Source organism: Mucor mucedo (assembly GCF_025094135.1).
Source record: "Mucor mucedo strain NRRL 3635 chromosome Unknown EV154scaffold_4, whole genome shotgun sequence".
Lineage (NCBI taxonomy): Eukaryota > Fungi > Mucoromycota > Mucoromycetes > Mucorales > Mucoraceae > Mucor > Mucor mucedo.
Window position 1 is genome coordinate 387786 of NW_026252288.1, and position 24544 is coordinate 412329.

General features: G+C 38.7%; 8 protein-coding genes across 8 annotated transcripts; 4 read left to right on the top strand and 4 right to left on the bottom strand.

Moving 5' to 3' along the window:
* Positions 1-53: 53 nt before the first annotated feature.
* On the top strand, positions 54-3894 carry EV154DRAFT_455911 (splicing factor 3B subunit 1). Its single transcript, XM_051597356.1, has 2 exons — positions 54-102; positions 172-3894. The coding sequence occupies exons 1-2, from the start codon at positions 93-95 to the stop codon at positions 3801-3803; spliced, it is 3642 nt and encodes a 1213-aa protein (XP_051463076.1). The 5' UTR covers positions 54-92; the 3' UTR covers positions 3804-3894.
* On the bottom strand, positions 3886-5882 carry EV154DRAFT_547311 (NADH-ubiquinone oxidoreductase). The gene is made up of 5 exons (XM_051604749.1): positions 5806-5882; positions 5395-5705; positions 4252-5323; positions 4088-4175; positions 3886-4021 (listed from the first exon to the last, which is right to left on the bottom strand). Exons 2-5 carry the CDS (start codon positions 5588-5590, stop codon positions 3992-3994), a joined length of 1386 nt encoding a protein of 461 aa, XP_051463077.1. The 5' UTR covers positions 5591-5705; positions 5806-5882; the 3' UTR covers positions 3886-3991.
* A 2625-nt stretch (positions 5883-8507) lies between these two features.
* On the top strand, positions 8508-10079 carry EV154DRAFT_587690 (Dbl homology domain-containing protein; the record flags this gene model as incomplete). The annotated part of the gene is made up of 5 exons (XM_051606814.1): positions 8508-8986; positions 9156-9240; positions 9297-9602; positions 9666-9762; positions 9827-10079. 5 exons carry the CDS (start codon positions 8508-8510, stop codon positions 9928-9930), a joined length of 1071 nt encoding a protein of 356 aa, XP_051463078.1. The 3' UTR covers positions 9931-10079.
* EV154DRAFT_491794 (uncharacterized protein) lies at positions 10072-11829 on the top strand. Its single transcript, XM_051599597.1, has 3 exons — positions 10072-10368; positions 10431-10654; positions 10715-11829. The coding sequence occupies exons 1-3, from the start codon at positions 10176-10178 to the stop codon at positions 11765-11767; spliced, it is 1470 nt and encodes a 489-aa protein (XP_051463079.1). The 5' UTR covers positions 10072-10175; the 3' UTR covers positions 11768-11829.
* Positions 11820-13807, bottom strand: EV154DRAFT_213341 (uncharacterized protein). The gene is made up of 5 exons (XM_051594389.1): positions 13727-13807; positions 13536-13642; positions 13359-13477; positions 12974-13280; positions 11820-12891 (listed from the first exon to the last, which is right to left on the bottom strand). Exons 3-5 carry the CDS (start codon positions 13412-13414, stop codon positions 11872-11874), a joined length of 1383 nt encoding a protein of 460 aa, XP_051463080.1. The 5' UTR covers positions 13415-13477; positions 13536-13642; positions 13727-13807; the 3' UTR covers positions 11820-11871.
* On the bottom strand, positions 13532-14146 carry EV154DRAFT_411171 (uncharacterized protein; the record flags this gene model as incomplete). The annotated part of the gene is made up of 2 exons (XM_051595447.1): positions 13532-13642; positions 13727-14146. 2 exons carry the CDS (start codon positions 14144-14146, stop codon positions 13532-13534), a joined length of 531 nt encoding a protein of 176 aa, XP_051463081.1.
* A 1237-nt stretch (positions 14147-15383) lies between these two features.
* On the top strand, positions 15384-19133 carry EV154DRAFT_455922 (cytochrome P450; the record flags this gene model as incomplete). Its single annotated transcript, XM_051597357.1, has 3 exons — positions 15384-15694; positions 15771-16038; positions 16107-19133. The coding sequence occupies 3 exons, from the start codon at positions 15384-15386 to the stop codon at positions 19131-19133; spliced, it is 3606 nt and encodes a 1201-aa protein (XP_051463082.1).
* A 131-nt stretch (positions 19134-19264) lies between these two features.
* Positions 19265-23418, bottom strand: EV154DRAFT_455925 (cytochrome P450). The gene is made up of 5 exons (XM_051597358.1): positions 22929-23418; positions 22603-22870; positions 21595-22552; positions 21124-21535; positions 19265-21061 (listed from the first exon to the last, which is right to left on the bottom strand). Exons 1-5 carry the CDS (start codon positions 23240-23242, stop codon positions 19408-19410), a joined length of 3606 nt encoding a protein of 1201 aa, XP_051463083.1. The 5' UTR covers positions 23243-23418; the 3' UTR covers positions 19265-19407.
* Positions 23419-24544: the final 1126 nt, after the last annotated feature.

The window sequence follows — 24544 nt, forward strand, 5'->3', positions numbered from 1 at the left end:
TTTTTGGTGTGTGAAAGTTATTCAAAAATCTTTCTGCGCCTCTTTTTTTTTTTATATATACACATCTTTTTATCAGACAAACGACAGAAACAATGGGAGACGGTAAGCATCTGCATTGTGCCCTTTTTTTAAAAAAATGAAAAAAATAAAATATTTACATTCATGGTTTAGATATTGATAATGAGATCAAGGCAGCACAAGCCAAACGTGCCATTATTACTGACAAGGATATTAGTAAAGCTATTCTTGACAATGAAAAGCATGCGAGTATGACTGGTGTCTCTTACGACACTGATCTTTACACGACCGATAAGTTTGCTGGCTATTCCACCTCTTTAGCTGTGAATGACGAAGAAGACGATGACGATGAAGTGTACCAAGAAACCAAACGTAAATTAAATTCATACACAGCATCCAAAGACATCTTGAATGAAGCAACGGAAGGTGCCGATGCTCACGATCCTTTTGCGGACACCATGCGTGAACGTACTATTGCCGGAAGACAAGATGAATACCAACAACGTCGATTTAACCGTATGCTTTCACCCAGTCGAAAAGATGCTTTTACAGAAGGTGGGGACAACGATGCCGAATCTCGTTCTTATTCGGAAGTCGCTCGACAAGCCGAGTTAGAAAGAGAGGAACAACGTGTATTAGCCATCATTGCACAAAAGAAGAAAGAGGAAGCAGAAACAGGTGTTCGTGCTCAAACAGTGGAAGATACACCTACCACGAGAAAGAAGAGAAGATGGGATGTAGCTACACCTGTATCTCAAAATATGGATGCTACTCCTGTTGGTGCTCCAAAGCGATCGAGATGGGATGCTACTCCTGCTCGTGTCGATCCTAATGCTACTCCCGTTCGTCCTTCTTCGGAATGGGATGTAGAGGCTACACCTAAAGGTACAACAAAGCGTTCTCGTTGGGACGCTACTCCTGTTGCTGGTATGGATGCTGTGATGTCCACTCCAGTAGGTGGTATGGGAATGATGACACCTAACCCAAACATGACACCCGAAGCCACCAATGCCCTGCGTTGGGAACGTGAATTGGACTCTCGTAACAGACCTCTTTCGGATGAAGAATTAGATGGTATGTTTCCTGCTACAGGCTACAAGATCCTCGATCCTCCCGCCGGTTATGAACCTATTCGTACACCTGCGCGTAAATTAACCGCTACACCTACACCGATGGGTGATACTGGTTTTGTCATGCATGATGAACAACGTCAAGTGGTTGCCTTGGATTTACCTTCTGAAATTCCCGGTGTAGGTTCCTTGCCCTTCTTTAAAGAAGAAGACATGCAACATTTTGGTAAACTTTTGGACGAAAAGGACGAAGGTGCCATGTCTATGGACGAATTAAAGGAAAGAAAGATTATGCGATTATTGTTAAAGATCAAGAATGGTACACCTCCCATGCGTAAAGGTGCACTTCGTCATATAACGGATAAGGCTCGTGATTTTGGACCAGGACCTTTATTCAACCAAATCTTGCCTTTATTGATGTCGCCCACATTGGAAGACCAAGAACGTCACTTGTTGGTCAAGGTGATTGATCGTATTCTTTATAAATTGGATGATCTTGTTCGACCTTTTGTTCACAAGATCTTGGTGGTTATTGAACCGCTCTTGATTGATGAAGATTATTATGCTCGTGTGGAAGGTCGTGAAATTATCTCGAATTTATCCAAAGCTGCTGGTCTTCCTACCATGATTACTACCATGCGTCCTGATATTGATCATCCCGATGAATATGTTCGTAACACCACCGCTCGAGCATTCTCTGTCGTTGCTTCTGCTCTTGGTATCCCAGCTCTTTTACCCTTCTTAAAGGCTGTATGTCGATCCAAGAAATCATGGCAGGCTCGTCATACCGGTATCAAGATTGTGCAACAAATTGCCATTCTTTTGGGTTGTGCTGTTTTACCCCATTTGAAGAACCTGGTAGAAGCCATTGGTCATGGTTTAGAGGATGAGCAACAAAAGGTGCGTACAATTACTGCCTTGGCGATTGCAGCTTTAGCTGAAGCTGCTGCACCTTACGGTATTGAATCCTTTGATTCTGTTCTTAAGCCTCTTTGGACTGGTATTCGTAAACATCGTGGTAAAGGACTTGCTGCGTTTTTAAAGGCGATTGGTTATATCATTCCCTTGATGGATGATGAATATGCCAACTACTATACAAAGGAGGTGATGGTGATTTTGATCCGTGAGTTCCAATCTCCTGATGAAGAGATGAAGAAGATTGTGTTGAAGGTGGTGAAGCAATGTGCTGCAACGGATGGTGTTCAACCCAGTTATATCAAGGAGGAAATTCTGCCTGAATTCTTCAAGCACTTTTGGGTTCGTCGTATGGCGCTTGATCGTCGTAACTATAAACAGGTGGTGGAGACTACAGTTGAATTAGCAAACAAGGTGGGTGTGTCCGAGATTGTCAGTCGTATTGTAAATGATTTGAAGGATGAAAGTGAACCTTATCGTAAGATGGTGATGGAAACGATTGAAAAGGTAGTTTCGAATTTGGGTGCGGCTGATATCGACCCCCGTTTAGAAGAACTCTTGATTGATGGTATCCTTTATGCCTTCCAAGAACAAACGATTGAAGATATTGTGATGTTGAATGGTTTTGGTACGGTAGTGAATGCCTTGGGTATGCGTATTAAGCCTTACTTGCAACAAATCTGTTATACCATCTTGTGGCGATTGAATAACAAGTCTGCCAAGGTACGTCAACAAGCAGCCGACTTAATTTCGAGAATTGCTGTGGTCATGAAGAGTTGTGGTGAAGAAAAATTGATGAGTCAGTTGGGTCAAATTCTTTACGAATATCTTGGTGAGGAATACCCCGAGGTGTTGGGTTCCATCTTGGGTGCCCTGAAGAGTATTGTGAATGTGATTGGTATGGCGAGTATGACGCCTCCTATTAAGGATCTCTTGCCTCGTTTAACACCCATTTTACGTAATCGACATGAAAAGGTACAAGAAAATTGTATTGATTTAGTCGGTCGTATTGCAGATCGTGGTGCTGAATATGTATCTGCTCGTGAATGGATGCGTGTTTGCTTCGAATTGCTGGATCTCTTGAAGGCTCATAAGAAGGGTATTCGTCGTGCCTCTGTCAATACTTTTGGTTACATTGCCAAGGCTATTGGACCTCAAGATGTATTGGCCACCTTGTTAAATAACTTGAAGGTGCAAGAACGTCAAAACCGTGTATGTACTACAGTCGCTATTGCGATTGTAGCTGAAACGTGTGCTCCTTTCACTGTTTTACCGGCTCTCATGAACGAATACAGAGTGCCTGAATTAAATGTGCAGAATGGTGTGTTAAAGTCACTATCGTTTATCTTTGAATATGTTGGAGAAATGGGTAAAGATTATATTAATGCGGTTGCACCACTTTTGGAAGATGCTTTGATGGATCGAGATCTTGTGCACAGACAAACAGCATGTACGACGATCAAGCATATGGCATTAGGTGTGGTTGGACTTGGTTGTGAAGATCCTCTCCGTCACTTACTGAATTACATCTGGCCTAATATTTTTGAGACCAGTCCTCATGTGATTAATGCTGTGATGGAAGCGATTGAAGGTCTTCGCGTTGCACTAGGACCTGCTACCATTCTTCAATACACATTGCAAGGTTTATTCCATCCCGCAAGAAAAGTGCGTGAGGTCTATTGGAAGATCTACAATACATTATATATCGGCAGTCAAGATGCTTTAGTACCTTTTTATCCCAGGTTAGAAGACGATGAACGTAATCACTATCAACGTACTGAATTGGATTATGTCCTCTAAGAAAAAAAAACCCCTTACAACCAAATTACGCATCAATCATCATATTATAAATAAAATAAAACAAACACACACGCACACACATAAAAAAAAAGATGATTGTAATTTTATTTTTTATTGTATTTTTTATTTTTTTGTTTTTTAAAAAAAGGCATGGAGGGGGTGGGGAGGATTTGTTTGAAAATCTAAGTTTAACGATCAACTTCACCAAAGACAATATCCTAGTAATGAAAAAAAAAAAAAATTAATCTATGGGTTCTTATAAAAATGAGTGTGTTGAAACTTACCATGGTACCGATAATGGTAACCATATCAGGAAGTAAATGGTTACGAGACATGAAATCAGCACCTTGAAGATGTGCGAAACCAGGAGCTCTGTTTAAAGAAAAAAGTTCAATAAGTGGTGTTTTTGGGACAAGTTTTAAAAAGAAAATTGCTTATGATGTTTTACCTGATCTTGCATCTGTAAGGTCTGTTAGAACCATCAGAAACCAAAAAGACACCGAATTCACCCTTGGGGGCTTCAACGACGGTATAGGTTTCACCAGCAGGGACAGAGAAACCTTCTGAATAGAACTTGAAATGATGGATTAAAGCCTCCATATCTTCCTTCATGGCAGCACGAGGAGGAGGGGTGACCTTCCAATCATCGGTCTTGATGGGACCTTCAGGCATTTGGTTGACACATTGATGGATGATACGAATGGATTGACGCATTTCTTCCATACGACAGAGGTAACGATCGAAACAGTCACCGTTTTGACCGATAGGGACATCGAACTCGACCTTATCATAAGCATCATAAGGGTTGGTCTTACGGAGATCCCACTTGATACCAGAACCACGAACGAGGACACCGGAGAAACCCCAGTCCTCAGCTTCTTGCTTGGTGACGATACCAATATCACGAGTACGGATCTGCCAGATACGGTTACCGGTCAAGAGTTCCTCAATCTCATCGATACGATCGCCGAATTGTTCAGACCAATCATGGATATCGGCCAAGAGACCAAGAGGGATATCAAGGGAGACACCACCGGGACGAACGTAGGCAGCGTGAAGACGGGCACCGGAACAACGTTCGTAGAACTCCATCAACTTTTCACGCTCCTCGAACATCCAAAGCAAAGGGGTTAAAGCACCAACATCCATAGCATGGGTCATGACAGCCATGATATGGTTTAAGACACGGGTGATTTCACCAAACATGGTACGAATATACTTGGCACGTTCAGGTACCTCAATGTTCAAAAGTTTCTCGACAGCCAAGGAATAGGCTTGTTCGTTGGTCATGATGGAAACGTAATCGAGACGATCAAAATAAGGTAAAGCTTGAAGATATGTCTTGTATTCAATCAACTTTTCGGTACCACGATGCAATAAACCGATATGAGGATCAGCACGTACAATCTCTTCACCGTTTAATTCAAGAATAAGACGTAACACACCATGAGCAGCAGGATGCTGAGGTCCAAAATTGACAGTGAAGTTACGCATTCTGCTTTCATCCTCATCCACAACAACTAGAAGAGATTCACGGAATTTAAGTTAAAAAAATAAAAGGTAAGTTTTCTCTTTTCCTCTGGCAACTTACCACCGAATTCGGTATCTTCAGTGATGGTGGTGATGGGGATATCACCAGCAAATCCTTGATTGGCAGCAGTGGCCATGGTGCGGAAAGGTTGGTATGCCTTCAAAGGCATAGCACGAGGTCTAAGCATGGAGGTGCGAGTGGTGGCGGTAGCTGCATTGACGAGTCGACGTGCCCACATTCTGGTAGCAAACGACATTATTAATTGAACTGGGTTTTTTGTTATAATTGAATGAAGAGTGGGGAGTAAGAAAAAAAAAAAAAAAAAAAGTTCGTCTCTACTTTTTATCCAAAAAAAAAGGTGGGGTGGCGTACTGTTTATCGATTGGGTTGGTGATGGGTTAAAAAAACATGTTTAGTCTTTTCTTTTTTTTTTTTACGATCATTGTGTAAAAAATGTCAAATTCTATTTACCTTTTTTTTCTTTGGTAAAATGTGAAAAAAAAAAAATAGGATATTTCCTCTCCCACCAATGTTTTCAAAAGCGTGGGGGGACGACAGGGCAAAAAAAAAAAAAAAATCAATTTTTGAGGGTCCGTTTGATTTTGTTTGACGTCACAAATCACGTGACCCATTTTGACAGCTTCCCCCCACCTTTTTAAGGCTCTTCTTAGAAGGCTTCATAAGTTGTCATGAATCTATAGAAGCATATAGAGCCAAGTGCTGTGTGTGACGAATTCTGACTTTTAAAAACAGATAAAAAACCATACAAGATCAGGCTTTCCATCACTAATTAGATAACTCAGTTTGTTTTGAAAAACGAACTCAACATCTTTGAATCAGCAACACTATTTTCTGCTGCTTAATGTCCCAGATATAGGATTCGGTTTAACCAGAAAGTTGGTTACAGGTTGTATTTACAATCCAGACTGTTTTTAAAGATGATGGGGTCATAATAAATGTTGAGATGAACAGGCTAAATCAGTACAATCATCCATGGATTTCCATGTTACATCAACATTTATCATTGGTTCTTCTCGACTTCTGTTCCTTACCAATGACCTTTGATCATTATCATCATCAGATAGTACAGCATTATACAATCCCTATGACAACCCTCATAGTTGTTATTGATCTAAATATTTCAATTTATCAGTGTACAACATTTACAGAAATACCAAGACATTATTTGTTTGCATTTATCATTTGATGGCTTGGGTTGATGTAGCTCACATAATGGGGTCTGTGTGTGTGTGTGTGTGTGTGTGCTAATGAATGGATATCTGATGATTCATTCTAAAGTGCTATTCGACTCAATTGAACAGAATGACATATGGTGTGGGGAGAATAATTTGAAAATGAACTTGATATATGCAAACTAAAGAAGACAATAGAAAAGTCTGTATGATACCATGATGATGTTCAAGCAGACTACGCACATCATGTGTAAAGTATGGTATAAACAGGTTTATTGCTTTTCTGTTCTGCAGTGACTGGCGAATATACACCCCCTTTATATCACAGAATGTACACCTTATTTTCTGCGTGTATGTGGGTTTTTTTGCAGGTAAAGAGAGAAAAGACGTTTTAGGAAATGTCATCGAATGGAACACAAACTAGCAGAAAATCACAACTTAAATTTTGTTACTCCATTCACAAATAAAAGCTTATATTTAGGGTTAAGAAAACAACGTGAGTCATTTGATTTATAACAAATATACTTCATTCGTCGTCATAATTACACAATCCGTCTATATTATACAGGTAAAAGCACGAGGGGGACGGCCATTCTGTATTTTTAATATTGGAAGGGGCGGGGGTAAAGTTGGAAGCTAGCTAGCTTGCTTTTATTTACTAATGCTATCACCCAAGGGGAATGTCTCAGAAGAGTCATGAAAAAGCAAATTATTCCCATTTGACTTCTTTATGGGGAAGGAAGCTTTTTTTTTGATAATTTGGTATGTCAGGATTACCCTTGATCAGGCTAATGTTAGACTATTTTCGATTTAAACTTACACAACTAAAGAAAATGAACCCCACATGGCCTACTGTTTTAGAAGCAAGGAGATGTGTGCACCTAATAAATAATTTGCAGGAGTAGGAGCATTAAAAGCGACTATTTTTGTGATACATTAAAAAAAAGTATCAATTACAACAATTACATCATTTTTTTTCCCTTTTGTGTATGTAAACAAAATTTCGCCCACCACCAAAAGTGTCTAAACTAGGACCCTTTGTCATATTGCCTTTTTTCTTTTGGGGATTCAGGGTGTTAAAGAAGTATACAGAAGAAAAAATATAAAAAATAATGAAGCAGGTGACACCACAATTCGGTGTGATGGTATTGTATTTACTGAGTCCGCTAACAAAGTAGACAAATTTGCTGGATTTCTTTGAGTACGCGCTTTATGTCAAATTCCAGGTTTCGGTCTTTTCACCCGATGACCTGTGCCGAAAAAGTTGCAAGAAGAAATAAAGCACTGTCCAAGTACCCATTCTTTAGTTTGTTGAAATTTCTCACCAACATTAGAGAGGGTCGGTAGAGTCGTAAATTTATAATTTATTAATAGTTAAGAAAATGAAAAATAATAAGACAATGGTTGCCTTGACTCCCCCCCCCCAGCATATTTTGTGTCAGATGTACCTATTAAAAAAACTGCTTTTTTTTTATTGTTATGCTTGCTTCATATTAGGATGAATCATGATTCTCGAGGGAGATAAGCAATCTACCTAGAAAGGAATAGGGGGGAAATCATAGCAGATCTTTTTATGTTAAAATGATGTAAAACGCTTGCTGCTGCTGAATACAAGGGTAGAAAAAAAAATCGTAGCTCCGAACCGGACACCCATTTTTTTTTTGTGGGTGAATTTATCATTTATACGTCAGAGAGATAAGTAATCAACATAGAAGCACCTTTTCTTCATATGCAAAATTAAAATGAATGAGTGGGCATTTCACAACATTATCGATGTACGTGACATGAATTCCGATATGTACTTTCCTATGCGTTATGTAACTGATTTCATCTCCCCCAAGTGCAGTCTGCTTTTTTTCTTTTGGTGGGATTATGCAATATTCATTTTTTGGGGGTATTTAAATGTTTCTGTTTCCCTTTTTTTTTTTTTCTTGTTTCTTCTTCTTTACATACATATTTTTTTTTTTTTTGTAATTGCCAATGCCACCTTATTCATACCCAAGTTTTGAAGAGATTGAAGCCAAAGAATGGGCATCAAATACGGTAGAAACTATTCTTACGGATATAACACCTGTATCATTTCAATCTGATTTCTGCGACAAACCCAAGAAATTAAATATTCTGATAAATGACATTGTTTTCCGAAAGGATAGAGAGGACAATCCACTGAGACGGTCATTCTCATTTCTCGAAGAAAACTTATTTTCCCCCAACAACAATGACGAGAAGGAGGGACAAAAGAATGCTCGAAGATCACAGAGCACAATCTTGCCAAGTACCAGTTATGCAAATAGCGGTAATAGTAGGACCGCGGCCGTCATCACACAATCGGCGCCAACATCACCAACAAACAAACTGTCGTCTCAACCTTCCTTTTCTAGCCGTATCCGTGATACTTGGCACATGGATCGTGCATCTAATAATATAAAAAATACAACTGACATATTTGATCATAAAAAGTCGGCCAAGGAATTAAAAGCAATCAATGTATGGAAATCCACTCTTGCTCAATACAATGCCCAGACTCCTTCTACATTGGATATCAAGGTAAAACTATTAATTTTATTTATTTTGCTTGGTCTGAATTACTCATCTTTTTTTTTTGCAGTCTAAACCATATTCGAAAAGATCAGTTCAGCTATCAAAGTTCATCATGACTGAGCTTTTGACGACCGAGGAAACGTATTTAAATCATCTCATGACAATCAAAAACGTAAGCTATTAAAATGTAGATTTCATACCGATGTCTAATAATTTGAAATGGGATAGTTTTATATGGACCCATTACAGGCAGCCGCCCAAAAGAAATCATCCCTCGTCAATCAAAAGGACATTGAGATCATTTTTGCATTTATACCACAACTTATCATTTTATCAACGTCTCTTGTACAAAGATTACATGAAACAATTGCTTTACATGACGAGAACGAACATAACGATGCGTACATTGGAAAGGTGTTCTGTGGTTTAGAATCTTTTTTTGATATATACATTGCATACACAGTTAATTTTGCCAAATCTAAGAAGCACCTATCAAAAGCCAGTTCTAGTATTGTTTATAGACAGCTTGTTCAAGTATGTTTTTAGTGTAGGAAGTAGATGATTTAATATAAAACTAAGCATTTCATTTCTTTTTAGGATACTATGCGAAAGAAGACAACAAATAGAATGATTTTATCTGATTACATGATTGCGCCAATTCAAAGAATCACGCGTTATTGCCTTTTATTAAAAGGTATGCCCGGCTTAACAATTTTTTTTTTTCTTTATTGTGTAAATAACATGTTTTTTAAAAATAGATCTTCAGAAATATTCTAGTCCATGCAACCCGGATCACGTTTATTTAGAAAAGACATTAAAATGTCTCTCTGCACTTGCATTTGCCATGAATTCTGTTCAGTAAGAAATCCTATTGTTTCTTATTTAACCTCCCCTTTCCCCTTTCATTTGTAAATATTTTTGTCACTTATTATCCCACTTATACATACATTATTCCCCCTCTTATAAAAAAAATATACATAAATAAATATATTTTTACTGCATCAACCTTTTTTAGCTGTGTCATGTGCTTATTGAGCTGTATTTCTCATTAACACACTAAGCCCACCCCTCCCTCTCCTTTCTTTTTTGTATTGCGTTATACGTAATATGGAACACCAAACACTATTACACCAGGATAGTTATAAGCACAATTTCGTCATTGAAGAAAAGATCAAGTCCATCGTCTCCCTCGACTCTGCCATTAGTGCAATTTCCACCTCAAAGGATGTCCGCAATCCCATACGTATTGACCTAGACCATGCTCATTCATATATTTATCTTCCTGGGGAAATTATCAGTGGTATCCTTTTTATACTTGTATCAGTAGCAGAATAAGAATTTAATCCTGTGTTTCACCAATAGGGTTTGTTACTGTTGAGCCTTGTTCTCGTAAGAATCGAGGAAGAGTAGATATCCAGTTATCTTGCTCTTTTCGCGTCTTATCCGATGATCTCCACAAGGTGACAAAGAAACGTTCAATATTCAAAGTCATGATTAATCCTATTTGGATACCTGAAAATGAATATCAATCAAGATTTTCGTTAACGATACCACCCGACCTTCCAGCTTATAATGTGAATGATGAGGTAACACTTATTTACTTAGATGCATTAGTTTTACTAAGCTCTCTTTTTGCATGCGTGTAGTCTATCAATGGGAGAATCGAATACAAGTTAAAGGCCACTTATGAAATAGCAGCTGATATGCCCTTAGTATTATACCCAAAAACCTCTGTGCTAATTCTAATTAGTGCAAAGATATCAACAACGGATCCAATTTACACCGTTCCAATACATAGTCGCAAGGAAATCTCCATTAGTATCCCACGAGATGTTGTGCTTAAAAATAAGAAACTTCGAAAGGGGGAAAAAGGGATAGTTTCAGCCAAATTTAGCCTAAGAACTTGTTGCTTTTTACCGGGTCAGAGTATCCCTTTTACGCTTGGCATACAGCATATGGCACCTGTCAAACAAATACAGGGTATACAGATTTTGTTGGAAAGAATCACTACATTGCAGGGAGAAAGTGGGAATTCAATCGATACCACCGTCATTGACAAATTGATTTTACCACTCGTCTGTGATTTGGATGATTACTCTGCTTATATTACAGATCAAGTATTGCATGTCCCTAATAATATATCACCTACAAGTCATACCAAAGGACAAGAAATAGTGATGCCGTTTAGTATTCAATATAGCTTAAAAGTATTGATCAATATGGATATGCATAATTTCTTGGAGGATATTCCGCTTCGCAAAAGAGACAGAGCTTACAGTATGATGACGAAGATCATTGGAAGTTTAGAACAGGATGGTGGTGGACCTGCATTTTTTTACGGGACCACCATTGAGTTGAATTTGCCTGTGGTGATAGGAACCACTTCATCATCCACATTAAAACAGGCTTCCTCGCTCACGCCTGTAACATTACCAAATCGTCTCATGATGGTCAATTCCCCTGATGATTATCATCCTTTATCATCCGTCCCGGTTCGTCAACAGGGTCTTAGTAATATTAGTCGTCGTTTATGCAGTGATCCAACTTTTGATAGAACAAATCTTATTCAGCAACAACACCAATTTTTATCGACTGCGTCATTATTTGATCAAGGGGAACAAGTGATGGGGAGACCGCCTTCTGCTCCACCACTTGTTGATTTTCAAGATCTCACTAGTCCTCCACCTTATCTACAATAAGGTGTCTTTCTTCTTCTCTACCTTTTTATTAAATTTATAATATATACATACAAACTCATTTAGAAGAGGATGGGGGGACAGTCTTTATTTTTATTTTATTATGATCAATGATTTTGTTTTGATTTATCTGCAAAATTCTGGTTATTATTACTGCTTCCTTGAACGATCCGCATGGCTATTTTCCTCGCATCTTCTACAACGCCGGTCATTTTCATCCCCACAACCTGCAGAGCGAGTTCCATCAGTGCACGATCTGTTTCTATCAGATAAGTAAAGACCATGATATCATTTTTATGATTTGTGGGTGGTGCATCCCGAAAAGAAACGACCACAGGTCCGGGTTGAGAAGCCGGTGGTAATGTGCAGATCAAGGTATTGGGTGACCAATATTGAATGTTTGTAGCGGGTGTATCACCAAACATGATGGTCAATCCCGGTCTAAAGCCCGTGCCTAGAATCGTGATTTCGATGCCTCCACTGGCAGGTGCTTCACTGGGGATGAGACGCTTCATGATAGGAGGAGGAGGAGGGGGTGAGTATGCAGTAGGCACAGTGGATGTCAACATGTTTCTAAAGACGGATTTCATGCTGTCATCGGCCGACGCAGTAGAAGATGCTGATGACTGAAGACCAAAATGTTGGTCCTCTGTTTTCACAACAGCAGCATTATTGTTATTGTTGTTGTTATTGCCGAATTGAAATGACTTGATCCAATTTAAGGCAGGTATACTACTCCCTTCCATAGCCGATGGTGGAAGTGGAGTCAGTGGTGTAAACGAGGCTTCATTTTCTGACGTGCGGCGTCTTTTTAATCCAGTTTTTAGTTTATTGGATTTGTGATCGTCTGTGATCATGATGGGCGGTGATATGCCTTCTGCCACTTTTTTCCCGGTATAATCCAACATTTCGAAATAAATACAAAAACCCAGTCTTTCATTATGGTGTCGACAGTAACATGTAATACGGGTAGGCAAGATCGTATCACCTGCATTAAAGTCCACTACTTCGGCACAATTAAATAATAAGATCCTTTCCTCGTCGGATGCTAAAGAATTCTCGTCTTCCGTTTCCTCACACTCATCCTTGTTTGTTTTGGTTTCTTTTCTTCTCTGGGATCTCTTGCGCTTTTTTTAAAGATGATTAGCCATAGAAATATATGTAAATAATAATAATAATAATAATAAAAAAATTACAGTAAACATTTACTTCTCTTTGAATACATCCCATACATGTTAGCACTTTTTTCGATGGATCACTTGCACATAAAACTCTAGCCTGTAAATAAAGGGTCTTTTCAAGACTTCCCGGTGATCCATGATCTGCGCTTGTATTTCGACCCTGACCCGACTTTTTTCCTTTTTCCTTTGTTACCATGTTTTCAGGTAATTTCAGATGAGACCACCATTGAGCCTTGTCACCTCCATCTGTTACTAATTGGATGCAAAGTTTGATTTGTGTTTCTACGCGTGATTTTGCACCTGATTGAGGTACGCCTAGTACCCTGATTTGTAATCTAGAAAAGGAATATTAGAAGCTTCTTCTCATATGAATTCAACACCTATTTTCAAAAAAGTTTTTTTTTTTTTTTTACCCTGTACTTGAGTGATTAAACTGTTGTTTGAATTGCATCATTGGGTCGTAGTCCATAGAAGCAGATGTGATGGGTGAGCCTAGAGGAGAATCCGAGGTCCCATTGTTCCTTAATAAATGCTAGTAACTTAGTGCGATTCTTTCGAAAAAAGAATAAAGATAAGGTAGTGGAACTTACAGAGAGCTTAAGAATGGTACAGGATGATTTGAAAGATATTCAGAAAAACTTCGAGCGATATTTGGAAATGTTGGAAATATGTTATTGTGTGTCACATTGGAAATAAACTATATTTATGCATTTTTTTTTTTTTGTGTGGAGTAAAAGGGTTAGTTAATGAAACAAAAAAATAAGGTTATAAGATAATTTACGTTATTTAGACCGGTCCAAAAAGAAGGTGGCTGCTCACCGACCGAAGTCGTGATGGCAGCTTGGAAAGATTCCATATTGGAAGCAATAGATTGTGCAAGTGTAGAAGTTGAATCACCTACATTCATTCTAGATTGGTTACTGCTGCTTTCACCATTTTCCTTTAAAAATTGATCAGCAAAAGCGTTATTCCCATTTGTCTGTGGTTGCTGCATAAAAAATAACGGGTTTTCTGCCGAAAGTTGCCCAAGACTATAGAAAAAACTTTGGTCGACTAACTGAGGTGGTGGTGGCGTAGCGAAGTCCTTTTGCAAAGGTAATCTACTATTTTCATTCATACCAACTGAGTTATCCGTAGTGTTTCCAGCTGATTCGTCAGTGGACAAGGCGGGTAGATCTTCATTAGACATATTCTTTGACATTGTAATTTTTTTTTTTTTTTCTTTCTGTTTTCGTAATTTTTTTTTTTCGGGTATGTATTTCGAAGAAAAAGCACAAAGGCGTCGGAGGGACAAACAAAACCATTTCGCTCCCAGTTTAGCCAATTAAAGTATTTTAAGCAGAACATCACGCGTGTCCAAGCAAAAAACGTATTGGATATAAAACTCAGATTATAGTGCAGAAGCTTACAAAGAGAAATTATTAAATAGGACGGGGATATAGAAATAACTATTAGCCTATGAACGAAAAAATCAATAAAAATCAACATGGTACGATGTCTTGGACATTTTTAGTAACAGTGAAAACCCATTGGATTTCATTATACAGTAATATTTAATTTAATTTTCAGTTTAAGTTTAAGAGTTTATTCGCCATGTTTCTTCGTAAAACATGCTGACGTTACGTAAAGTGATCGACGTTTTTTTTTTCTGCCATTTTTACAAATCGGAAGAACTTTAAAAAAGATGATACATGTCAAAATGGAAAACTATTAAAACAGCGAGGAGATAACAGTCATCATGTGGAAGACACCCATTTTTGAATTGATTTGACCTTCCTCGAGTCTAATAGACTGTAAACTATCTTGGTTGCATCATAATGTTGAATTCGGGACACTAGGATAAGCCAAGATAACGGTTCCGTACTAGGATAGGTATTCTCCATGCATAATCCCTTTTTTTTTTGACGGGCCGAGGCTGGGCCTATACGCACAGAGCCCAAGGTGTATTAAAAAAATTGTAAGCGGGAGGTTAATTGATTTTCCAAAAATTATCAATCACTCTTTATTTTATTTAGCCAGACTTGGCACACTTCAGGCTGCAAAAGACCAGTAATTGCACGAGACTATAATCATAACAAATCAAATTATTTATTTTTATACCGGTAAAACGCCATAAATCTAAGTTTATATAATCAGGTTTACTTTTGAATATTGGATCTATCGATTTTTTTTTTTTAACCAAAACAAATGACATTTTTGCTGGAAGAACTTTTGTATGGTATAAACGGCGTCTTAACGGCTAGATGTAACACTATACAAAGGTACCACAAACCTAATCAGAAAACATGTATTTTACAAGTTGATCGTGCCATAGAGATTTAGGCTAATCTACCGGGAAAGACGGAATCTAAAATATTTTATTTATTTAAATAGCTGTCAATCAGAGCCTATTTTTTTTTCTTCATTTAACTCTATTACTTTAAATACAAAACAAAAAAATGTCAGATACAATCTCTCTCATTGTAGCCCTGAAAGGTTGCGATAACATTGAAACTGAGGGTCACATCATTCGTGTCGGTAATGGTGCCAATACTGATACTGTTCGTACCTTAGCCGCCGAAAAGCTTGGTTTAGGTGTCGCTTTGGTGGACATTATTCTTGAAACTACATCAGGCGAGGTCTTGACTGAAATCGAACGTGTCAAATCTCAACAAGTTGTCATTATTAATCTCAAGGAACAAATTAAGGATATTCCCGGTCCCACTAAGTTACCCATGGTTGGTAACCTTTACGACATGTTGCCTGATTTGTAAGTGCAAACATCTCTTATCATAACCCTATTCTTTTTTTGTTGATTTATTAATCATATATATCATCTATAATAGAAATGCTGGTTGGGCCAAGCAATTCAAGAATTACGGTAAAATTGCCACTGTCAGTATCTTGGGTACAGAGATTGTCGGTACCAACGATCCTGCTATTGCTGAATTGTTCGTCAAGGAATCTGAGTACTTCACCAAGCAAATCGGAACATCCTTGAAGGAAATTAAAGACTTTGCTGGTAATGGCTTATTCACTTCAAACAGTGAATCCGATGAATGGAAGTTGGCCCATAAGATCTTGATGCCCGCATTCAGTCCTCGTGCTATCAAGGTAAAAAAAAAAAAAAAATTACTCAAATGAAGAAAATTTTAAGTCTAACCCTTTTATTAACTTATTAGGCCTATCAACCTGAAATGGGTATAATTGCTCAAGAAACCATGGATGTTCTTGGTGAATACTCTCCTGATGATAAAGTTGAAATTCTTGAATGGTGTACTAAATTGACTTTCGAGACTATCGGTCGTATCGGTTTCGGTTACTCTTTTGACTTGATGGATCGTAACAAGCCTAATCATCCCTTCATTGATGCCATGGGTTATGCTCTTGGTAGCAGTCTGAACCGTTTTGCTCGCCCTACATTTATGAAGAACATGCCACTCGAATCTAACCGCAAGTGGCAGCAAGGCAACAATCTGATGCACTCTATCGTCGAAGGTGTTATTGCCGAACGTAAAGCCAGTGAATTTGCCAAGAATTCCGAAAAAGATCTTTTGGGTTTCATGTTGAATGCTCGTGACGAACACAACTTGGGTCTCAGTGATGAGAATATTCGTGATCAAGTTGTTACCTTCTTGATTGCCGGCCATGATACTACTGCAAATACCTTAGCTTGGGCTCTTTATGAACTCTCTAGACACCCTGAAATACAGGCCAAGATACTCCAAGAAATTGCTAATGTCGGTATCACATCTGATGTCTTACCTACTGTTGAACAAGTCAGTAATCTCAAGTATATTCATAAAGTCTTGAAAGAAACTCTTCGTCTCCATGCTCCTTTAAGAGTTATCACCAAGTATTGTAAGAAGGACTGTGTTGTCCCCGGTGGTTACCTCGTTAAGGCCAATACTAATGCTACTGTTTCCGTTCTCAACATGCATATGAATCCTGAAATCTATAAGAATCCTGCCCAATTCGACCCCGAACGTTTTACTCCTGAGGAAGAGCAAAAGAGATCTCTCTATGCTTGGTTGCCTTTCAGTACTGGACCCAGAGCTTGTATCGGTATGGCCTTTGCTTTACAAGAAGCCAAGACTGTTCTTGCCATGTGGCTTCACCGTTTCGAATTCAAGTATGATGGACCTGATGTTCTCTACGATCCAAATCAACCTACTACTAAGCCTCTTGATATGTTCATGACTATTCATCCTCGTACCAACTTCCCCGAGAAATCCGAAGAAGCCCTTGATCTCACTGAAGTACCCACTGAAAAGATCGGTATGCCCGTATTAAACCATGGTGTTTCAACTCTTGGAAGTATTGAATTGCCCAAGATTACTTTCCTCTTTGGTACTCAAACCGGTTCTGCTCAAGATTACTCCAACCAATTGTCTGCCCAAGCTAAACGTTTTGGTTTCAAAGATATTGCTTTCAGCTCTATGGATCATTGGAAGGTTATCCAATCTGGTACTTACGAAAAGTCATCTGAAAAGAAGAAGAACGAGTTGGTTGTTATCTGTACTGCTACTTACAATGGTCAACCTCCTGATTCTGCCGAAAACTTTAACAAGTTCTTGGACGTCAACATGCAAGCTGGTAATGAGAACTTACTTGACGGTATTGACTTTGCTGTATTTGGTCTTGGTAACAGAAACTGGAGAACATATCAAGCTTTCCCTCTCAAGGTTGATTCCTCTTTGGAAGCTCTCGGAGCCAACCGTTTCTTCGCTCCTGGTACTGGTGATGCTGATAAGGATATGGATGGTGACTTCAATCAATGGTGTGCCTATTTCTGGACTCATACACTTGGCAAATTTGGTGTTGCTGCATCTTCAAGCAAGTCTGTTGTTCCTACCGCTACTTTATCTGCCGAAGATTCCGATTTAAGCACTGCCAAGATTGACTTTATCTCCCCATCGGACAAGGTCAAGTGGGAAGCTGCCAACAATAACAAGAACGGTGACTATAATGCAAAGTTGCTTGTGAACCGCGAACTTCAAAAGGAGGGTTCTGATCGTAGTACTCGTCACATTGAAATTGATATCTCTCAACTCGAATCTGCTAGCTCTGTCCAGGGCCAACTCTACGATGCTGGTGATCATATTGAAATCATGCCTGAAAACAATGTTCAAGAAGCAGAGCGTATTGCTTTAGGTTTCGGTCTTGTTCTCGATTCTGTATTTGAAGTTGATGCCTCATCTGCCGATAGCCTCTCCCCTCGCTCTATGGCTGCTGTTATCAAGGGACCTTGTACTGTTCGTAACGCTTTGGTCTACTATGCCGATCTGATGTCCCCTCCCTCTCGTCGTATGTTGAGTTATTTTGCAGCCCAACTTCACGCTACTGCTCCTGAAACCGCCAAGGTATTTGATAGTTTGACTATGCCTGACGAAAACAACAAGGATCAATATCCTTCCTTCATCAAAAAGCACAGAACTTTGCTCGACCTTCAATTAGCCTTCCCTCAAGTCAGCCGCATTGATCTCGGTCAGTTCTTAGCAGCTGTTAGTGTTATGCAACCTAGACGTTACTCTATTGCTTCTTCCCCTCTTGTCTTCCCCAAGCATGCTCATATTTCCGTCGGTGTTGTTGATGATATTGTTGGAGATAAGCATTATGCCGGTCTTGCATCCTCTTACTTAAAGAGACTCCAAGGAGAAAACATGTCTGGTATCCGTGCTAGTCTCAAGTCATCCAAGAGTTCTTTCAGTATGCCTGAAGATATCACCAAGCCTTTGATCATGATTGCAGCTGGTACTGGTGTTGCACCTTTCCGTGGTTTCCTTCAAGAAAGAGCTTTCCAAAAGAAGAACGGTCAAGAAGTCGGACCCTGTACCTTGTTCTTTGGTTGTCGTAACCCCGAAAAGGATTTCATCTATAGCGATGAGCTTGAAGAATATGTTAACTCTGGTGTTCTTGTCAGCAAGCATATTGCCTTCTCTCGTATGAATCCTCCTGCTTCTCAAAAGTATGTTCAACATGCCTTGTTGGCCAACGCTGGTGAAGTCTGGTCTTTGTTGTTGAATGGTGGAGGCGCCAATGGAGGTGCTGTTTATATTTGTGGTAGTGGTGTGATGAGTCGTGATGTTTACTCTGCTTTCCAAGTCTGCGCCAAGAGTTTCGGTGAAGCTCAAAATAACGAAGAAGCAGATGAGTTCCTTCAAAAACTTGTGGATGAGAAGAACTTCTTGCAAGATGTTTGGGGTTAAAAAAAAAGTAGTTATTGAGCTATCATTTGTATATTTATCATTTCATTATCATCTTTCTTTTTTCTTGAATAAAATTTTCTTTCCATTTTTATTTTTTATTTTTTATTTTTTGGCAAATCTGCATAAAGAGCTTTTTTTTAAAGGATAATGGTTAACAGTAATCTTAGTTTGCCTCTCTTTATTATTTTCTTATCATAGATTTATACAATAAAAAAAATTAAAATATTACGGGATGATGAATGTCTGGTTTTTTATGAATATATTATACTAGTGCTTACGCCCATGTATCCTCATTATATCTTCTCTTCGCCACAAGTTCAGAAATATAATCTTGGGACGCTTCTTTGGAGTTAGTAGCTCCGAAATCTCGAGCCATCTTCTCAAAGACTTTGCGTACATCACGACTCATGTTTCCAGCACCGCATACATAAACAGAAGCAGGCAAGTCTGTCTCATTTCCGGTTAATAGTTTCCAAATATCTGCCGCTTGATTTGAAATCGCATGTTGCACGTACTTTTGAGGCTCCTCGGGATTGTAGCGAGAATATACCAAATTTAAATTGGAGATGACTTTTTTATCTACGAACTCCTCCAACTCCTCCTTATAGATATAGTCCTGCTCGGGGTGACGGCAACCAAAGAAAACGGTACAAGGAGCGGCTTCATGGTTTAAAGATCTTTCTTGGAGGAAACCCATAAATGGTGCAAGGCCAGTACCGGCAGCAATTAAGATCAAAGGAATCTTGGCATTCTGAGGAAGGCTGAATGTGTTCTTGGATGACTTGAAAGAGGCAGTTATACGAGAATTGATATCCAGTGTTGAGAGGTAAGTTGATGTTAATCCGGGATATAATTTGCCGTTGATAGAATCTTTCACAAGTCCAACAGCAATAGAAACAGTATCGTGTTTAACGGAAGGTGACGAGGCAACAGAGTAACGTCGAGGCTGGATCACAGTCAGGGCTGCAAGCAGTTGACCAAGCTCAAGCTGATTGATTTGGGGGAAGCCTTGTTGAAGATCCAGCAAAGTACGGTATCTTGCAATAAAAGAAGGATATTGATCTTCGCTATCAGTCATAGGCACAATTACTTTTTCAAAGGCTGCGACAGTCTCGGGTGACAATTTCTGTAATTGAGTGGCAAAAATTCCCAACATACTACGAGATGGTGGTGAAAGAAGATCGGCATAATAAGTCAAGGCATTTCTAACTGTGCAAGGTCCTTTGATAGTTCTAGCAATAGAACGAGAAGACATCTTTTCTAGGTATTCTGAATCTATTTCAAAAACCAAGTCTAAATCCAAACCAAATCCAGAAGCGAATTCTTTTACAAGATCAGCATTGTTTGCAGGTATAATTTCAAGATGGTCACCTGGTTGATAGAGATATTGAGGACTGAGACCAGAAACTTGGGATACGTCAATTTCAATATGACTCGTGCTTCTATCCGAGTTTGTTTTGTTATGGAGTTCACGACGAGCCAAAATGGTTGCATTGGCAGTAGTGTATTTGTTTTGTTTGGCAAAAGTCAACTTTTCAATATCGTTATCTCCAACAAGATTCAATTTAACATTAATATCAGTTTCATTTAAGACTGGCATAGAAGAGATAATTGGGTTGGTAGGACCAGACGTAGCCAAGCTGAAGTATTGTAAACAGCGAACCCAGAAATGAGTGGCCCACTCTTGAAACTGTGAATCCATATCACCATCAGCAGCATCACCTTGACCAGCAACAAAGAATCGTTCAGCACCGAGCTCCTCCAAAGTGGAGTCAATTTTTTTGGGGAAAGATTGGTATGTGGTCCAATGTTTATTACCGCAGCCAAACACTGTATATAGCAAACCGTTTAATGATTGAGTGTCACCTTGTTCGATACATGTATCAAGGAAAAGATCGAAATTCTCGGCTGAATCCGGAGGCATACCACTATTAAATTTTTGAGAAATTGTTAATATTTATATGTGTTGATACGTTTTGTCAATTCTTACTTGTATGTAGCAGTGCAAATAATCACTAACTCTCTCGACGATAATCTGTCACTAGGACCGTTATATTTTCCTTCACGTAAAACTTTCCATTTATCTATTTGACAAAGTGTAATGTCTTTAAATCCAAAGCTCTTTGCTTGATTAGAAAGCTGATCTGCGTAGTCTTGACAGGTTCCGGTTTGAGTGCCGTACAAGAAAGTGATTGAGGGCAGCTCCACTGATATATTCTTTTCAGTAGAAAATTTGGGGATCATATCAGCTACCGGCGTAGAAACAGAAGCTGGTTTATTATTTGAGACTGAGTCCCCGCTATTTGTAGGTTCAGGCATATTTGTTCGAGGATGAATATTGGCAAAGAATCCAAAAGGACGTGTTGTAGGGCTATTGATGTCTCTGTGAATTGGTGGACCCTCTAGTATAAGTTAAATAATGAGATTTTTTTTATGCATATAATTGGATGTAAAAAAATACCGTATACAAAATCGAATCTTTGGAGTAGCATGGAAAGAACTGTCAAGGCCTCCTGATAGGCAAATGCCATTCCGATACAAGATCTAACACCGTTACTGAAAGGTAGCCAGGAGAAACGAGATCTTTTTTGCTCTTCCTCAGGAGTCCAACGCTCGGGATCACATTTGAAAGGGTCGGGATAGGTTTCTTCATTCCAGTGTAAAGATCTTGAATTGACTTGACATGTGCTTCCCTTTTTCATGAAATATCCACCAGGAAGAATACAGTCTTTAATACAGTATCGAGTAAGAGTTCCGACAGGAGTATACAAACGCAAAATTTCTCTCAAAAACATGCGCATGTATTTCAGCTGTCCTATCTGCTCAGAAGTAGGCAGTTTATCGTGTGTGATACCAGCATTGGCAATTTCTTGTAAGACCTTCTGTTGAATTTCCTTGTTTTGAGAAAGCTCGTACAAACTAAAAGCTAATGTTGCGGAGGTAGTTTCATGACCGGCAATTAAAAAGGTCATTACTTGATCTCTGATGTTTTCATCAGTAAGGCCTAAATTGTGTTCATCGTGGGCATTTAACATAAAGCCGAGAAGATCCTTTTCGCTGTTTTTAGCATCGGGGCTATTTTTTCTCTCTGCAATAACCTTTTCTACTGTATCATGCATTAGCTTGACCTCTCTGTCGAATTTGCGATTTTGTTCCAATGGTAAATGCTTCATAAATCCAGGTTGTTTAAAGCGAATAAAAATTGCCTTAAAGCAGTAGACCATGGCCGAAATAAAAGGATGGGGGGCCGCATTTTTGTCTTTTAAAAGGTTGAAGTCAAACCCAAATCCAATTTTACCAATTGTTTCAAAAGTTATATTTGTTGTCCATTCTAACAATTCGACCTGTTCGTCGGGTAAGAACTGCTCAAGTAACGCAACGGCTTCTTGTGTAATAAGTCCCATCTCAACTTGGTATGCCTAAAAGAGAACATGAATATCGTGTCAAATTATGCCTGTGTAACAAATACCTTAATTGCACGAGTACTGAAAGCTGGCATCAATAGTTTATGAGCCAATTGCCACTCCATGTCTTTTGTGTCGGAAGTGAATAATCCATTCCCTGTGAAAGCCTTGACCTCAACCAAATTTCCACCAACATTCTTTGTAAAAAATTCAGATTCTTTTACAAAAGCTTCGGCTGTAGCTGGATCATTACATCCATAAATGGTTTCGCTGAAAATTCCGGCATTGACTAAATTACCGTGCTTTTTAAATTGTTGCTGAAACCCCTCAACGCTACTCACTGTATTTAATGCGTGCCATTTTTTTTCTATGATTTTTTTTTCAAACTTACATGTCAGGCAATAGTTCATATAGACTTCCTATCAAAGGGAGCTTTCTAGGACCAGGGATAGTAGTTTTAATTCCACCAATGACAGAAATATAAATGACTTGTTGCTTTTGAATCTCTTCCATATCTTTTAACAGAACATTTTCAGCACTGTACATCAAGATATCGTCTAAAGGGACAAATACACCAAGGTTTTTTGAAATCATAGACCGGAATGTTTGGATACTTGTTCCGGTTGAAAAGTGAATAGTTACGCCATCCTCCTCAAAATTGGTTGAATTTTGGAGTACTGCAATTAAAGTCGTTCTTGTTGCCATGTTATATTGAAAGAAAGCAATAAACTGAATAACCTAGAAATATAGTCGTTCCAACGTGTTGTAGAGGAATCTGAATTACCGATTGTTTTTTAATAAATTACTATCTCCGGTATCTTTCTTGACTATAATATAACTTTCCTCGCACGAAAGTATAGTAAAAAAGTAGGACTTAAGGGTAAAAAAGGTTTGTTTTAATTAAGTTACAATTTACCGAAACTTTATATATGTTCCCAGTAGGACATGGTACGACTTATGATTACATTTATCCATATTCAACCAGAAGGGTCACTACCGCCACTCGTTCGATAAACAGTCTTGTTGCATACTTAGGGGGAGAATTGAGCTCCGATTTGGACAAAGTGACCCTTACCACAATATCAGGGACAATTTACAGACACTATTTTATACTGGAAGACTTCCAAAACTTTTTTTCCCTTGATTTTGATTTTAATTTAAACTTCGTTTAAAGCATTTTCCGGTTAAATTGTTATGGCTTCCAAAACGTTCAGACAAAAATTAAGTTAAATTTGACCTTTGTCGAGGGGGGTTGGGGCCACAATAAACTTTTAATATTTTGGCTGAAGATTTTAAGTTAAAATCGACAGAAAATAGAGTTAAAACCTGGTTACACAAATCCAAAAAAGGAGAACATATTCAAATCCCGGTTAAAACTTAAATTTTTGTAGTTTTGGAAGTCTTCCACTCATTAAGACAATCTCACTTTAATTGAAATGACTGAACAAGACATCAACGATAATGAGCTACCCAACTAAGCACTTTTCTTCGAGTTCACTAGTAGTGCTGAAATTATTGGTGGCTTTGAGCAAGCACTTTAAAATGTCACCGCACAATCAGAGGAAAATCCAGGTCATGAACGAGTGTGACTGGGACTCTATTAGTGTTGTGGAGGATGCGGCGGGGGATGATGAGAGTTACCAGACTGACATTCCAGTACAATTCTTCGAGGGGGCTATTGGCAGCAGTGCAGCTGTTGTATGAAGGAGGCCTCTGAAAAGGAGTTTCCTGTGAGTGAAAGACTTCTGATAAGCACTCGACGAAACACGAAATCCAAAGAGTATCGCAAGTCTGGAAATATATCTTTGAGACGCTCAGAAGCGATAAGGTTTACTTAAAATTAGTATGCTAGTATTTTGGAGAATACCGTAACACCAGAAGCAAAGAAAGTACGTATGCATCGAAATAATGGCTGATTTGGTTTGATTAAAGAAGGAGAAATACAAGGCCATGAGGGTGTGTTGAAGAGGCCCAATCATAAGACGGGTAATATTAGATCAAAATGTA

Excerpts from the sequence above, each read along its gene's own strand:
- EV154DRAFT_213341 (XM_051594389.1), bottom strand. The coding sequence starts at position 13,414 with ATGGACTACGACCCAATGATGCAATTCAAACAACAGTTTAATCACTCA. Across the intron at positions 13,281-13,358 it reads TTTAATCACTCAAGTACAGG|ATTACAAATCAGGGTACTAG; the intron begins GTAAAAAAAAAA and ends TTCCTTTTCTAG. Across the intron at positions 12,892-12,973 it reads TGGGATGTATTCAAAGAGAA|CGCAAGAGATCCCAGAGAAG; the intron begins GTAAATGTTTAC and ends CTTTAAAAAAAG.
- EV154DRAFT_491794 (XM_051599597.1), top strand. The coding sequence starts at position 10,176 with ATGGAACACCAAACACTATTACACCAGGATAGTTATAAGCACAATTTC. Across the intron at positions 10,369-10,430 it reads TCCTGGGGAAATTATCAGTG|GGTTTGTTACTGTTGAGCCT; the intron begins GTATCCTTTTTA and ends TTTCACCAATAG. Across the intron at positions 10,655-10,714 it reads CTTATAATGTGAATGATGAG|TCTATCAATGGGAGAATCGA; the intron begins GTAACACTTATT and ends GCATGCGTGTAG.
- EV154DRAFT_547311 (XM_051604749.1), bottom strand. The coding sequence starts at position 5,590 with ATGTCGTTTGCTACCAGAATGTGGGCACGTCGACTCGTCAATGCAGCT. Across the intron at positions 5,324-5,394 it reads TGAAGATACCGAATTCGGTG|TTGTTGTGGATGAGGATGAA; the intron begins GTAAGTTGCCAG and ends AATCTCTTCTAG. Across the intron at positions 4,022-4,087 it reads TTACCATTATCGGTACCATG|GATATTGTCTTTGGTGAAGT; the intron begins GTAAGTTTCAAC and ends TTTCATTACTAG.
- EV154DRAFT_455925 (XM_051597358.1), bottom strand. The coding sequence starts at position 23,242 with ATGGCAACAAGAACGACTTTAATTGCAGTACTCCAAAATTCAACCAAT. Across the intron at positions 22,871-22,928 it reads TATGAACTATTGCCTGACAT|CGTTGAGGGGTTTCAGCAAC; the intron begins GTAAGTTTGAAA and ends TACAGTGAGTAG. Across the intron at positions 22,553-22,602 it reads TCAGTACTCGTGCAATTAAG|GCATACCAAGTTGAGATGGG; the intron begins GTATTTGTTACA and ends GTTCTCTTTTAG.